A 14,615-nucleotide genomic window follows, 5' to 3' on the forward strand; every position below is an offset into this window, starting at 1 on the left:
GGTCTGTTTAAATGCTGGAGCATTTGATGAGTCGGTCAGCTCCTGTTCTTGATGTCTGTACTGTGCAGCATTGAGGTGTGAACCTGTAGGAGGTTCTGTATGTAGAGCACAGTATCTATGTGAGATTCAGGAAAGAGGAGGCGGAGGAGGCGGAAGGTAATGTGGGCAATCCTTTGTTATGTATAAGCACTTCAGTTATCTCAAACGCTTTGTACTAATTAAAGTCTTGACCTGCTTCAGTTTATTGCAATACAACATAAAAACATTTTCAAAGTTCAAAGTAAATTTATTTCAAAGTATATATACACTCAGTGGGCACTTTATTAGTTACACCTGTTCACCAGCTCAGTAATGCAAATATCTAATCAGCCGAGCATGTGGCAGCAACTCAATGCATAAAAAGTTTGCAGACCTGGTCAAGAGGTTCATTTATTGTGCAGACCAAACATCGGCGAGGGAAAGAAATGGGATCTTAGTGACTTTGACCATGGAATATTTGTTGGTGCCAGATGGGGTGGTTTAAGTATCTCAGGAAATCCAGCTCCAACTCCAGCAACTCCAACACAACAGCTTTCAGAGTTTACAGAGAATGGTGCAAGAAAGAAAAAGCATCTACTAAGCACAGCTCTGTGGGTGAAAACACCTCGTTAGTGAGAGAGGTCAGAGAAGAATGGCCAGACTGGTTCAAGCTGACAGGAAGGTGACAGAAACTCAAATAACGACATGATACAGCAGTGATGTGTAGAAGAACATCTCTGAATGCATAACATGTCAAACCTTGAGGTGAATGGGCTACATCAGCAGAGGACCGCGGACATACCTCATAGAGAGACCACTGTGTGTGTGTCACCATATACTACTTTGAGATCCATTTTCTTGCAGGCATTTATAGGAAAATAAAGAAATACAATAGAATTTATGAAAAACTATGCATAAGCAAATACTAACAAAAACAAATATGAAAAAGAAGGCTAATTGTGCAAATAAAAACATCAGTAAATTAATAACTCTTGAGAACGTGAGCTGTAGAGCCCTACTTTTCCATCTTGGTTTCATCAGTATATCTAAGTAGTTAACATTTTAAACATTAAAATAAATCTTTTGCAAACATTAAAAATAATTTCTCCACTTTGTTGATTTCTTTCACCTACTCATAGATGTCACAAAGATGTTAATATTCTCTTTCCAGTTCTGATGACCTAGACAAATGTTCACTGAAAACGCTGGAAGCAGATGGAAGCCCCAGCCGAAGTTTACTGCACCTGATGGGCAGCAGGGGTGTGACCGTGAGAGACCTCTTGGATTTCCTTCAAGCTATGGGACACACTGAGGCTTTCCAGCTTCTGAGAGCTTCAGGTTGGTTTCAGTTGTGTGTTCACAGTGACTGGAGGAATATTTGCTGAATTATGCTGATATTTAGAGCCTTCTAGCTGAACAAAACATTTGTGGAGAGAGAATGTCAGTACTCATACTGTCTGCAGTTGCTTATTCTGAACCATTGTAAAAATGGGTGGTTAGAATATACACGTACTTAAGGCGAGAAGTTGCCTTTAATGTGGCAATTGATGCTTTACTTAGGGTGCAGGAGTTGGTTCTATTTTGAGGATTGTGGATAGCGTTGGCTCTGTGTGAGCTGTTAAATATTAATTAGCTTAACCCTGAGATCTTTAAAGCCTGACAAAAGAGTGAGAGTTTTGTGTGGGTTCAGATATACACTCAGTGGTCACTTTATTAGGTATCTCCTGTACCTAATAAAATAGCCACCGAGGGTATGTCCGTGGTCTTTTGCTGCTATAGCCCATCCACTTCAAGGTTTGGTATGTTGTGCATTCAGAGATGTTCTTCTGCACAGCACTGTTGTTATGTGTGGTTATTTGAGTTACTGTTGTCTTTCTATCAGCTTGAACCAGTCTGGCTATCCTCCTCTGACCTTTCTCTTCAACAAGGCGCTCACTAGATGATTTTTGTTTTATGCACCATTCTCTGTAAACTCAAGAGACTGATGTACATGAAAATCTCAGTAGTTTCTAAGACACTCAAACCACCCTGCCAGGCACCAACAATCATTCCGTGATCAAAGTCTTTTCATCCTCCTTCATTCCAAAGAAAAAATACCTAACTTGCTCAACCTATCCTCGTAAGACATGCTTTCTAATCCAGGCAGCACTCTGGTAAATCTTCTCTGTACCGTCTCTAAAGCTTCCATATATTTCCTATAATGAGGCAACTAGAACTGAATACAATACTCCATGTAAAATATTGAATTAGGCTCTCTATTAATCAGGGTTGACCATGGATGTTGTGTCCTAGCTGTTTAGTTCTGCAAGCCGGGGCAGTACAATATGGAGAGCAAGCTGTTGCCCATGTAGCAAGCTCCCCCCCTCCCTGCAGCTGATGAATCCAAAGAAATGGCAAAGACTGATACAGTTTGGCACCAGCAGCATTGCAGGAATTACCATTCGGCATTTAACTCAACATAGGGCGGCCTTCGAGATTTCAGCTCTGGATTTTTCCCCGGGATTTACTCCCAAAGCCTTCCCCACGAGTGAGTATAGTGCAAGGCAGTGGAGGTTTCAGATTGGAGTTTTTCTTCTCCTAGACGAGCTTCCACCCATGGCTAATGAATCCTGTCTGCCAAAAGTGACTGGTTTTAAGGCACCAGTAACCTGCCTTTGATCCTTCTCTCGTAAATAGAAACAGTTCTGGCAGGCTTAGTAGCTAAGCCACATGTGAAGACCAGGAGCTGGACTTGGTTGTCAAAGGCTGTTGAGGCACACATCATTGGGAGCATCTAATAAGTCATGGAAGCTTGTTCCCATTACTCCCCCAGACTACAACAACCTCAAGGAACCAAAACATTGAATACAAATGAATTAAATCAGAAGTGCAAGTGAATTTATGCTTCACTTTTAATCCTTTTTCAGCATTCTGAATGCACTATTCCCTCTGTGTCTGCCTGCTGTACTCTTCCATCTTTACCATTTTACTTCTCACAGCTTCAATCCCATCTTCACCAACCACTCCACTTCTCACAGCAACTTTTCCATCTCCCATCTTTCATCTTCACCAACCACTCCACTTCTCACAGCATCCTTTCCATCTTCACCAACCATTCCACTTCTCACAGCATCCTTTCCATCTTCACCAACCACTCCACTTCTCACAGCAATTCTTCCATCTCCAATCTTTCATCTTCACCAACCACTGAACTCCTCACAGCAACTCTTCCATCTCCCACCTTCCACCTTCACCAACCACTGAACTTCTCAAGGCAACTCTACGATCTTCCATCTTCACTAACCACTCCACTTCTACAGCATCTCTTCCATCTCCCTCCTTCCACCTTCAACAACCACTCCATTTCTCACAACAACCATCGGAAATACAACAATGTCATACGAGGAGCGTTTGTTGGCTCTGAGCCTGTATTCACTGGAATGTAGAAGAATGAGGGGTGACCCCTTTGAAATCTATCGAATGGTGAAAGTCCTTGATAGAGTGGATGTGGAGAAGATGTTTCCTATGGTGGGAGAGTCTAAGAGCAGAGGACACAGCCTCAAAATAGAGGAATGTCCTTTTAGCATGGAGATGAGGAGGAATTTCTTTAGCTAGAGAGTGGTGAATCTGTGGAAGCCACGTCTTTATATATATTTAAGACAGAGATTGATAGATTCTTGATTTGTCAGGGCACGATGGGATATGGGGTGGGGGGAAGGCGGGACATTGGGGCTGAGATGAAAAATGGATCAGCCATGATGAAATGGCAGAGCAGACTCGATGGGCCAAATAGCCTAATTCTGCTCCGATATCTTATGGTCTAACACCTGCCTTTTTCATCTCTTTCCTTCCCACTCTTCAGGGACTCAAAGAGTCCTTGCAGGTGAAACAACAATTCTCTTTACCATTTCTTTCAATTTAGTGCATTGCATTCAGTGCTGGTGATGTTGTATCCTCCATAAGGAGATTCATTTTCTTGCAGGCATTTGCTGTAGAACAAAGAAGTCCAACAGAATTAGTGAAAAATTGCACACAAGCAAGCTTTTGTTCATTCTCTCTCTCTCTTGCAGCCTGTCACAGATGTTCCCTCTGTTCTCTCCAACTTAAAATTAAAGATCAAAGTAGATTTATTATCAAAGTACATACTGCATATATCACCGTATACTGTCCTGAGCAACACACACAAAATGCTGGAGGAACTCAGCAGGCCAGGCAGCATCATTAGAAAAGAGTAAAGTCAGCATTTCGGGCCAAGATCCTTCATCGGCCCGAAACGTGGACTGATTATTTTTTTCCATAGATGCTGTCTGGCCTGCTGAGTTCCTCTAGCATTTTTTAAATTAATTTTTTAAATGAGTTTCTACAATGCAACAACAACAAAAAAAAGTTTTTAAAAAAGAGGTTTATACAGTGCAAAATAAACATATCAAATGTACAGTTCGTAACAGTTAAGGAAAAGCACCCATAGTAGAATCGTATAAAGTTAGTTATCACCCCACCCTCCCACTACCCAACTCCAAGCCAACCTTACGATATATAGAAAAGTTGATCAGAACTTTTATCACCACAGAGCTGTATCTATAAAAAGAAGGAATATTGCCTATTACCTGAGCTATAATATGTTTACACATAAAAAAAACCCTAACAAAAGTCTTAACCGAAAGAAGCTGGAAGTAAGGAATTTAAGTGCAAAAGAAAAGAAAGGAGGGATAAACCCTTAATCTAAATGGGAATTATGAATATATTCAAGAAAAGGTCCCCACACCTTTTGGAACTTTATGTCCGAATTAAGAAGTGAATAATGAATCTTTTCAAGGTCTAAGCAGGACATACTGTCTCTGAGCCATTGAGCATGAGTGGGTGAGGCAACATCTCTCCACTTAAGAAGGTCTGCACGCCATTTTGTGTGTGTTGCTTGGATTTCCAGCATCTGCAGATTTTCTTGTGTTTGTGGTACTATCCTGAGATTAATTTTCTTGCAGACATTCACAGTAGAACAAGGAAATACATAGAATCAGTGAAAAGCTACACACAAACAAACCTGTTCATTCTCTCTCTCTCCCCTCACTCACTCTTTATCTTACTTTCTCCCTCTCTCTCTCTCTGTAACACAAAGTTCAGAGTTCAAAGCAAATTTATTATCAAATAACGTACATGTCACCATATACTACCTTGCAGGCACTCACAAAATGCTTGTCTTCATATTTTACCAATTCTGATGCGTGGTGATGACTTGTCCCACCAATGAAGGGTTATTGGCCTGAAATATTGACCCCTTTTTTCTCCCACTGATGCTACCTATCTTTTAAATGCTTCTGACTCTCTTTTAGTCACACACACACACACACACACACAAAATGCTGGAGGATCTCAGCAGATCAGGCAGCATCTATGGAGAAGAATAAGCAGTCCAGAACCTTCATCAGGTCTGGAATGGAAGGGGCAATAAGCCAGGGTAAACAGGAGGGGAAAGGGGAAGGGGGGGGGCAAAATGTTGTAAGAACTGGGAGGTGATAGGTGGAGTGGGAAAAGGGCTGAAGATGAAGGAATCTGATAGGAGGAGCCAATGGATCATGTGAGGAAGGGAAGGGGGGGCACCAGTGGGAAATGATGGGGTGGTGAGCAGAAGAGAAGAGGTAAGAGGGGAGCCAGAATGGAGGATACTCTGGATTTCCAGCATCTGCTGAATCTCTTGCATTTATTTTCTGATTTAGTTATGTTAGTTTGGGATGCAGCTTACTATTTGGGATAACGATTGTGAATCTTCATTTTTTTCAGCTTCATTGAAGATTGTCGTGCAGCCAGTTTCCCAGGCAGTTCTGGCTGGCCAGGCTGTGAGATTGTATTGCGAAGCAACAGGACATCCTAATGTTGAATACCAGTGGTTCAGAAAGAGTGCAGAGGTGATGCATACAAACTACCTTCACATAAACATAGGCGTTGTTAAATTTAACCATAGATTTGTGATTTACTTCCCTGTTCTGTAAGGAGCCTGTACATTTTCCCCATGACCGCATGTGTCTCCTTCGGGTGCTCCAGCTTTCTCCCACATGCCAACGACATACAGCTAGAGTTAGGGTTAGTGTTAGTGAATTGTTGACATGCTATGTTGGCAATGGGAGTGCAGCGACTCTTGCAGATTGCCCCCAGCTGACTTAATTTGACACAAATGACACATTTCTCTGTATGTTGTATGTTTCAGTGCACATGTGACAACTAAAGCTAATCTTTATATTTTTTTGATCAGGATCGCAATCAAGTTCATTATCACCATCTTATATGACATCAAGTTTGTTGTTTTATAGCAACAGCAAAGACAAAATAAGTAAATAGTACAAAAATGTTTAAATAGTTAGTGTTCAATGTCCATTGAGAAATTTGATGGTGGAGGGGAAGAAGTTGTTCCCAAAATGTTGAGTGTGGGTCTTCGGGCCTGTACCTGATGGTAGTAACGAGAAGAGAGCATGTCCCTGGAGTGATGAGAGGCCTAAATGAGGGTGGTAAGGAGCCAAGTGCTGGAGTATCTGAGACTAGAATCGAGACATGATTTCGAGGCTGAGCTGAGAGAAGGATTATGAGATTAGATTAGATTATGAAGACACGCAGTCCTTTTTTATTGTCATTTAGTAATGCATGCATTAAGAAATGATACAATATTCCTCCAGTGTGATATTACAGAAACACAGGACACAGGACAGACCAAGACTGAAAAACTGACAAAAAACACATAATTATAATATATAGTTTATAACATTTTAGGAACAACTAGACTAGGTGCTAGACGAGAATCCAAAGGAAACAGAAATCCTAAATGCAATCGTAGACTGAACCAAGGTTGAGGTGACAATTGAACACCAAACCTGAGTTCAGGTGCTCGTTAAAAATCCAAATCTTGACACCAAAACATGGCTATGAATTAGCGGGGTGGGTCTGAATTTTTAAAGGGACCACACCAGTTCACTGGGCAATTGGAGCATCTAAACCCCGGAGGTTTGTGTAACGTACCGTAATACCTGGATCATGGATGTTGTCTCCTTCAGGTACTGCCTGGTGAAGTTGTCCTTCATGGTGGAGATGGTTGTGCTGGCTAAGGCTACACCTTCTGCAGCCTCTTGTGATCTATGCACGGGAGCCTCCATGCCAAGCTCTGATGCAACCAGTCAGAATACTCTTCCCCCTTTATCTATAGGAGTTCAGCAACATACCAAATCTCATCAAAGTGCTAACAGAGTAGAGCTGCTGACATGTCTTCTTCGTGATTGTATCAATATGTTGGGCCCAGGGCAGATACTCTGAGATGCTGAAACCCAAGAGTCTGAAGCTGCTCACCCTTTCTACTGCTGGCCCTTCAATGAATACTGGTGCATGTTTCTCAAGTTCCCCTTGCTGAAGTCCACAATCATTTCTTTGGTTTTGCTGACATTGAGTGCAAGGATGTTGTGGCAAGACTACTCAACCAGCCTTGAACCAAATAGTCTATGACCAATTAATCTTCACCAACGGTAACCACATTTTGTCTCTGCACACTATCTGCTCTTTTTCATACCACAGATCAGTGCCAGGAAGTGCATATTGCCGAAGTACATTCACAGGATGAAACATAATTTTTTATTGAACTGTCACTTCCATCGTTATGAATGAGACATGTAATATCTCCATAAACCATTCTACAGTGGCCTCATCATCATCATCATCAGGTGCTGTGCCCAGTTTGAGCTTTGACTGCCATGGCCCACACACTCCTGTCTTGGGTCAAATGGATCAACTCATTGGTATTCATTTCCAGTTCTCTGGCTGCTGTCTCCATCATCATTTGTCTTTGCCTTCCTTTTGCTTTCTTCCCTTCAATCTTTCCCATAATTACTATGCATTCTAACTCCTCTTTCCTAATCACATGTACAATGAAGTTACATTGCCTTTTCATAGAAACCATAGAAACTACAGCACAGAAACGGGCCTTTTGGCCCTTCTTGGCTGTGCCAAACCATTTTCTGCCTAGTCCCACTGACCTGCACACGGACCATATCCCTCCATACATCTCCCATCCATGTATCTGTCCAATTTATTCTTAAATGTTAAAAAAGAACCCGCATTTACCACCTCATCTGGCAGCTCATTCCATACTCCCACCACTCTCTGTGTGAAGAAGCCCCCCTTAATGTTCCCTTTAAACTTTTCCCCCCTCACCCTTAACCCATGTCCTCTGGTTTTTTTCTCCCCTTGCCTCAGTTGAAAAAGCCTGCTTGCATTCACTCTATCTATACCCATCATAATTTTATATACCTCTATCAAATCTCCCCTCATTCTTCTACGCTCCAGGGAATAAAGTCCCAACCTATTCAACCTTTCTCTGTAACTGAGTTTCTCAAGTCCTGGCAACATCCTTGTAAACCTTCTCTGCACTCTTTCAACCTTATTTATATCCTTCCTGTAATTTGGTGACCAAAACTGAACACAATACTCCAGATTCGGCCTCACCAATGCCTTATACAACCTCATCATAACATTCCAGCTCTTATACTCAATACTTTGATTAATAAAGGCCAATGTACCAAAAGCTCTCTTTACGACCCTATCTACCTGTGACGCCACTTTTAGGGAATTTTGTATCTGTATTCCCAGATCCCTCTGTTCCACTGCACTCCTCAGTGCCTTACCATTAACTCTGTATGTTCTACATTGGTTTGTCCTTCCAACGTGCAATACCTCACACTTGTCAGTATTAAACTCCATCTGCCATTTTTTAGCCCATTTTTCCAGCTGGTCCAAGTCCCTCTGCAGGCTCTGAAAACCTTCTTCACTGTCTACTACACTTCCAATCTTTGTATCATCAGCAAACTTGCTGATCCAATTTACCACATTATCATCCAGATCATTGATATAGATGACAAATAACAATGGACCCAGCACTGATCCCTGTGGCACACCACTAGTCACAGGCCTCCACTTAGAGAAGCAATTCTCTACCACCAATCTCTGGCTTCTTCCATCGAGCCAATGTCTAATCCAATTTACCACCTCTCCATGTATACCTAGCGACTGAATTTTCCTAACTAACCTCCCATGTGGGACCTTGTCAAAGGCCTTACTGAAGTCCATGTAGACAATATCCACTGCCTTCCCTTCATCCACTTTCCTGGTAACCTCCTCGAAAAACTCCAACAGATTGGTCAAACATGACCTACCACGCACAAAGCCATGTTGACTCTCCCTAATAAGTCCCAGTCTATCCAAATGCTTGTATATTCTATCTCTTAGTACTCCCTCCAATAACTTACCTACTACCGACGTTAAATTTACTGGCCTATAATTTCCCAGATTACTTTTCGATCCTTTTTTAAGCAACGGAACAACATGAGCCACTCTCCAATCCTCCGGCACCTCACCTGTAGACAGCGACATTTTAAATATTTCAGCCAGGGCCCCCGCAATTTCAACACTAGTCTCCTTCAAGGTCCGAGGGAACACCCTGTCAGATCCCGGGGATTTATCCACTTTAATTTTCCTCAAGACAGCAAGGACCTCCTCCTTTTCGATCTATACAGTTTCCATGATCTCACTACTTGTTTCCCTTAATTCCATAGACTTCATGCCAGTTTCCTTAGTAAACACAGACGCAAAAAACCTATTTAAGATCTCCCCCATTTCCTTTGGTTCCGCACATAGCCGAACACTTCAAGGGGACCAATTTTATCCCTTACAATCCTTTTGCTCTTAATATACCTGTAAAACCTCTTTGGATTATCCTTCACTTTGACTGCCAAGGCAACCTCATGTCTTCTTTTAGCCCTCCTGATTTCTTTCTTAAGTATTTTCTTGCACTTCTTATACTCCTCAAGCACCTTATTTACTCCCTGCTTCCTATACACGTCATACAACTCTCTCTTCTTCTTTATCAGAGTTGCAATATCCCTTGAGAACCAAGGTTCCTTATTCCTATTCACCTTGCCTTTAATCCTGACAGGAACATACAAATTCTGCACTCTCAAAATTTCTGCTTTGAAGGCTTCCCACCTACCGATCACATCCATGCCAGAGAACAACCTGTCCCAATCCACGCTTTTTAGATCCTTTCTCATTTCTTCAAATTTGGCCTTCTTCCAGTTAAGAACCTCAACCCTAGGACCAGATCTATCCTTGTCCATGATCAAGTTGACAACTAATGGTGTTATGATCACTGGAGCCAAAGTGCTCCCCTACACAGACTTCTGTCACTTGTCCTAACTTGTTTCGTCACTTGTCCTAACTCGTTTCATGATCTCATACATTATTTCTCTTTTTGTGCTTGCTTTGTTCATTGACATCCTCATTAGATATTCGTTTCATCCATGATATTCTTTGCATCCTCCTCAAAAACCACATCTCTCCTGCTTCAATTCATTTCCTCATGTTACTAGATATTGTCCAACATTCTGATCCATATAACATAACTGGATAAACGTAACATTTCAGTACTCTGAGGCAGGTTGTCATGCCTAGTTTAGTGTTGGTCAGTATACTCTTCATTCTCGAAAAGGTGTCTTTTGCCATCCCTGTTCTTCCTTTGATGTCCATGTCACACCTACCATCTGATGTCACCCAGCTTCCTAAGTAGCAAACTTGTTTTATGTCTTCCCCGTTTATTTTCAGCCTGCAAATAGGATTCTCCTTTGTTTTGGTTATCACCATACATTCTTTATTTTTTGCAATTGATAGACAGACCCATTTTTGCACTTTCTTCAACAACTATATCAATTAAGTCTTGAAGTTCTTCCTCCGTACTTGCAATTAACACAGTGTCATCCACATATCTGAAATTATTGATATTTTCACCGCCAACTTTGATTCCCAAGATGTTTCTTATTTTTTGTAATATTGTTTTACTGTATACATTAAACTAATCAGGGGAGAAAACATACCCTTGTCTAACGCCTCTTTTGATTTTCGTAAACTGACTCCATCTATTCTTACAGCGGCAGTTTGTTCCCAGTACAGATTTCTGATTAGATGGAGGTCTTTCGAATCTCGATCTGGAGTTTCCTGTAATATTTCAAATAACTTATTGTGCCTCACTTTATTAAATGCTTTTGTGTAGTCGATAAAACAAACAAACAAATCTTTTTTGCACTTGAATAGCTTGTTCTGATGGTATCTTTAACATCAATATTGCGTTTCTTGTACCTTTGTCTTTCACAAAACCACATTGTTCTTTACCTATTTCAGCTTGTATCTTACTTTTAGCTCTTGTCATCAAAATTCTTAGTGATATGACTCATTAAACTTATGGTCCTATGTAATTCGCATTCTATTGCTCCAGGTTTCTTAGGAAGAGTGATAAATACTGATTTTTTCATCTCTTCTGATATTATTCCAGTCTCATAAATGTCATTGATTAAATCAGTAAGTTTTTCAATTCCATAATCTTCAAGGGTGATAATTTGTTCTCTTACTAATTCATCAGGACCTGCTGCCTTTCCTATCTTCATCTTATTTATTGCATTATGAACTTCAGATTTTAAAATACTTGGACCTTCAATGTTCTTCTTAATTTCTGGTTTTTCGCCTTGATCATCTTCAAACAATTCCTGAATATACTCAGTCCATCTGTTCATAATGTCATCTTTTTCCATGATAATGGTACCATCCTTTGCTTTCAAACATCCACCTGAAGAACAGAGGAGCTTTTTACCAGTGATAATCTTATAGAACATAGAACATAGAATAGTACAGCACAGTACATAATCTTGATTTGTTGATGTACCCTTTTTAGATCAATAATAGGGATTCTTTCTAGTTGCTCACATTCCTGGTTTAACCATTCTTCTTTGGCTTTTTGACATAAGCTTTTAACTTTTTTATCTAAGCACTTATATTCCATAGGATTTGCTTTCTTCAGTCTCCTTTCTTCCATTAGATTTTTGATTTCATCATTTCATTTCTTGAGAGCATCCAGAGACTTGGCCTCCACCGCCTTCTAGGGCAGAGCATTCCACATATCCACCACTCTCTGGGTAAAAAAGTTTTTCCTCAACTCCGTTCTAAATGGCCTACCCCTTATTCTTAAACTGTGGCCTCTGGTTCTGGACTCACCCATCAGCGGGAACATGCTTCCTGCCTCCAGCGTGTCCAATCCCTCATTAATACTTTATTTCCTCAATTGTTTGATGATTGAATGTGCAGAGATTGTAGTAGCTATTGATTAAGAGAAGTAATTAGCCCCTGAGGCTAATTTTGCACTGCAGCAGCTTGATCTCATTAACAATGTAACATCCCCTGAGTGAGGCCATTCTACTCAATTTCACTTGACATGTGTATTTTATTGACATTTGGTACTGTTCTAAACTAGACTACTTCCATCATCAACATCGTTATATGCCGTGCTGTATGTCGTGGGCGATCATTGTCTTTTGACAGTGATTGTTCTTGGCAAATTTTTTGACAGAAGAGGTTTACCATTGCCTTCTGGGCAGTGCCTTTACAAGCTGAGTGACCCCAGCCATTATCAATACTCTTCAGAGACTCTCTGCCCGGCGTCGGTGGTCGCATAACCAGGACTTGTGATATGCACCAGCTGTTCGTACAACCATGCTCCCATTGCTTCACGTGGCCCTGACTGGGGGGATCATTGGGTGCTACACCTTGCCCAAGGGTGACCTGCAGACTAACAGAGGGAAGGAGCACCTTTCAACTCCTTTGGTAGAGACTGACAACGCCATGTTCTTTTACCATTCTTATTGCCCTTGGGAAGGTAATAATGAGGTACTGCCTCGAAGCACTTGAGTCTTTCCAGAGGAATTATTTAATATTTTATTTGGAGATACAGCACAGTAAAAAGCCCATTAGGCCCATTGAGTTTTGCGACCCAATTACACTCATGTGAGCTCTTAACTAATAACCGGCATGTCTATAGGATGTGGGAGGAAACAAGAGCACTTGGAAGAAACCCACAAGGTCACAGAGAGAACGCAGAAACTCCTTGCAGACAGCAGCAGGAGTTGATCCCCGGCCGCTAATGCTGTAATAGAGTAAAGCTATCTGATTTGCTACTGTGCCGCACCATCAGAGATCTTGGACAGGGAGTTCCAGTGTTTAGACCGTAAGACGTAGGAGCAGAATTGGCCTGAAGAATCTGCTCCACCATTCCATCATAACTGATTCATTATCACTCTCAACCCCATTCTCCTGCCTTCTTTCCGTAACCTTTGATAGGTTCTTGACTGATCAAGAACCTATCAACCTCCACTTTGAATATACCCGGTGACTTGACTACCACAGGCCTCTGGTTCAGGAGTCTGACGACTGAGGTGGTGTGAGTACTGAGGCTCCCAATGGCAGTAGCAAGAAAAAACCTATGGTTACTGTTCTATAGATTTTCTAAGTAAGCTCACAGGGAAAAGTACCCCAGGGTTGTATTTGGTGATATGTATGTACTCTGATAATAAATTTTACTTTGAACTTTGAAGGCATGACCTGGGTGGTGGGGGTCCCTGACGATTGACACTGCTTTCCTGCAGCAATGGTGGGGAGGACTTTACCCTTGATGGGCTGAGCTATAATTGCAGGCCTTTATGTCCAGGGGCATTGGTGTTTCCATACCAAGCTTTGATGCAGCCAGTCAATATACTCTCCAACACATATCTCCAGTATAAAAGTTAGTCAAAGTTATAGATCTCATGCTGAATCTTTGCAGACTCCTAACAAAGTAGAGGCACTGCTGTGCTTTCTTTGTAATTGCACTTATGTGCCAGGCCCATGGCAGGTCCTCTGAAATGATAACACTGAGGAATTTTAAGTTACTGATCCTATCCACCTGCAGTTTCATCCTCCTGAAGTCAATAATCATCTCCTTCGTCTTGCTGACTGAGTGAATGGTTGTTGATGTGGCAGTACTCAGCCTGATATTCAGTCTCCTTCCTATATCGGACTGTATTCCTTGGAGTTCAGAAGAATGAGGGGAGACCTCATAGAAACATTTCAAATGTTAAAAGGCATGGACAGAGTGGATGTGGCAAAGTTGTTTCCCGTGATGGGGGAGTCTAGTACGAGAGGGCATGACTTAAGGATTGAAGGGCGCCCTTTCAGAACAGAAATGCAAAGAAATTGTTTTAGTCAGAGGGCGGTGAATCTATGGAATTTGTTGCCACGGGCGGCAGTGGAGGCCAAGTCATTGGGTGTATTTAAGGCAGAGATTGATAGGTATCTGAGTAGCCAGGGCATCAAAGGTTATGGTGAGAAGGCGGGGGAGTGGGACTAAATGGGAGAATGGATCAGCTCATGATAAAATGGCGGAGCAGACTCGATGGGCCGAATGGCCGACTTCTGCTCCTTTGTCGTATGGTCTTATATGCTGATTTGTCACCTTGGACTTGGCCTACAACAGCAAACTTGAATATGGCATTGGAGCTGTGCTTAGCCACACAGTGATAAGGATAAAGTGAGTAGAGCAGGGGGCTAAGCACACAGGCCTGCGGTGCACCTGTGCTGATTGAGATTGTGGAGCGAATGTTGTTGCCAATCCGAACTAACTAACTGCAAGTGAGGAAATTGAGGATCAAGTTGCGCAAAGAGGCTTTGAGGCCAAGGTCTTGAAGCGTATTGGTGAGTTTTGAGGGGATGATAGTATTGAGCTGTATTCAAAA

General features: G+C 41.7%; 1 protein-coding gene across 7 annotated transcripts in view; it reads left to right on the forward strand.

Moving 5' to 3' along the window:
* malt1 (MALT paracaspase 1) overlaps nt 1–14,615 on the forward strand; it is a 166,084-nt gene that overhangs the window by 45,045 nt on the left and 106,424 nt on the right. For all 7 annotated transcript variants that reach the window (XR_010017337.1, XM_063042698.1, XM_063042703.1 and 4 more), the window contains 2 exons: nt 1,190–1,356; nt 5,776–5,900. Coding sequence is in view for 6 of the 7 variants with exons in the window: in XM_063042698.1 (XP_062898768.1) it covers nt 1,190–1,356; nt 5,776–5,900 (292 nt within the window). In the remaining variant the exon portion in view is untranslated. The remainder of the gene's footprint in view (nt 1–1,189; nt 1,357–5,775; nt 5,901–14,615) is intronic.

The sequence above is a fragment of the Mobula hypostoma genome, chromosome 3 (assembly GCF_963921235.1).
Source record: "Mobula hypostoma chromosome 3, sMobHyp1.1, whole genome shotgun sequence".
Classification (NCBI taxonomy): Eukaryota; Metazoa; Chordata; class Chondrichthyes; order Myliobatiformes; family Myliobatidae; genus Mobula; species Mobula hypostoma.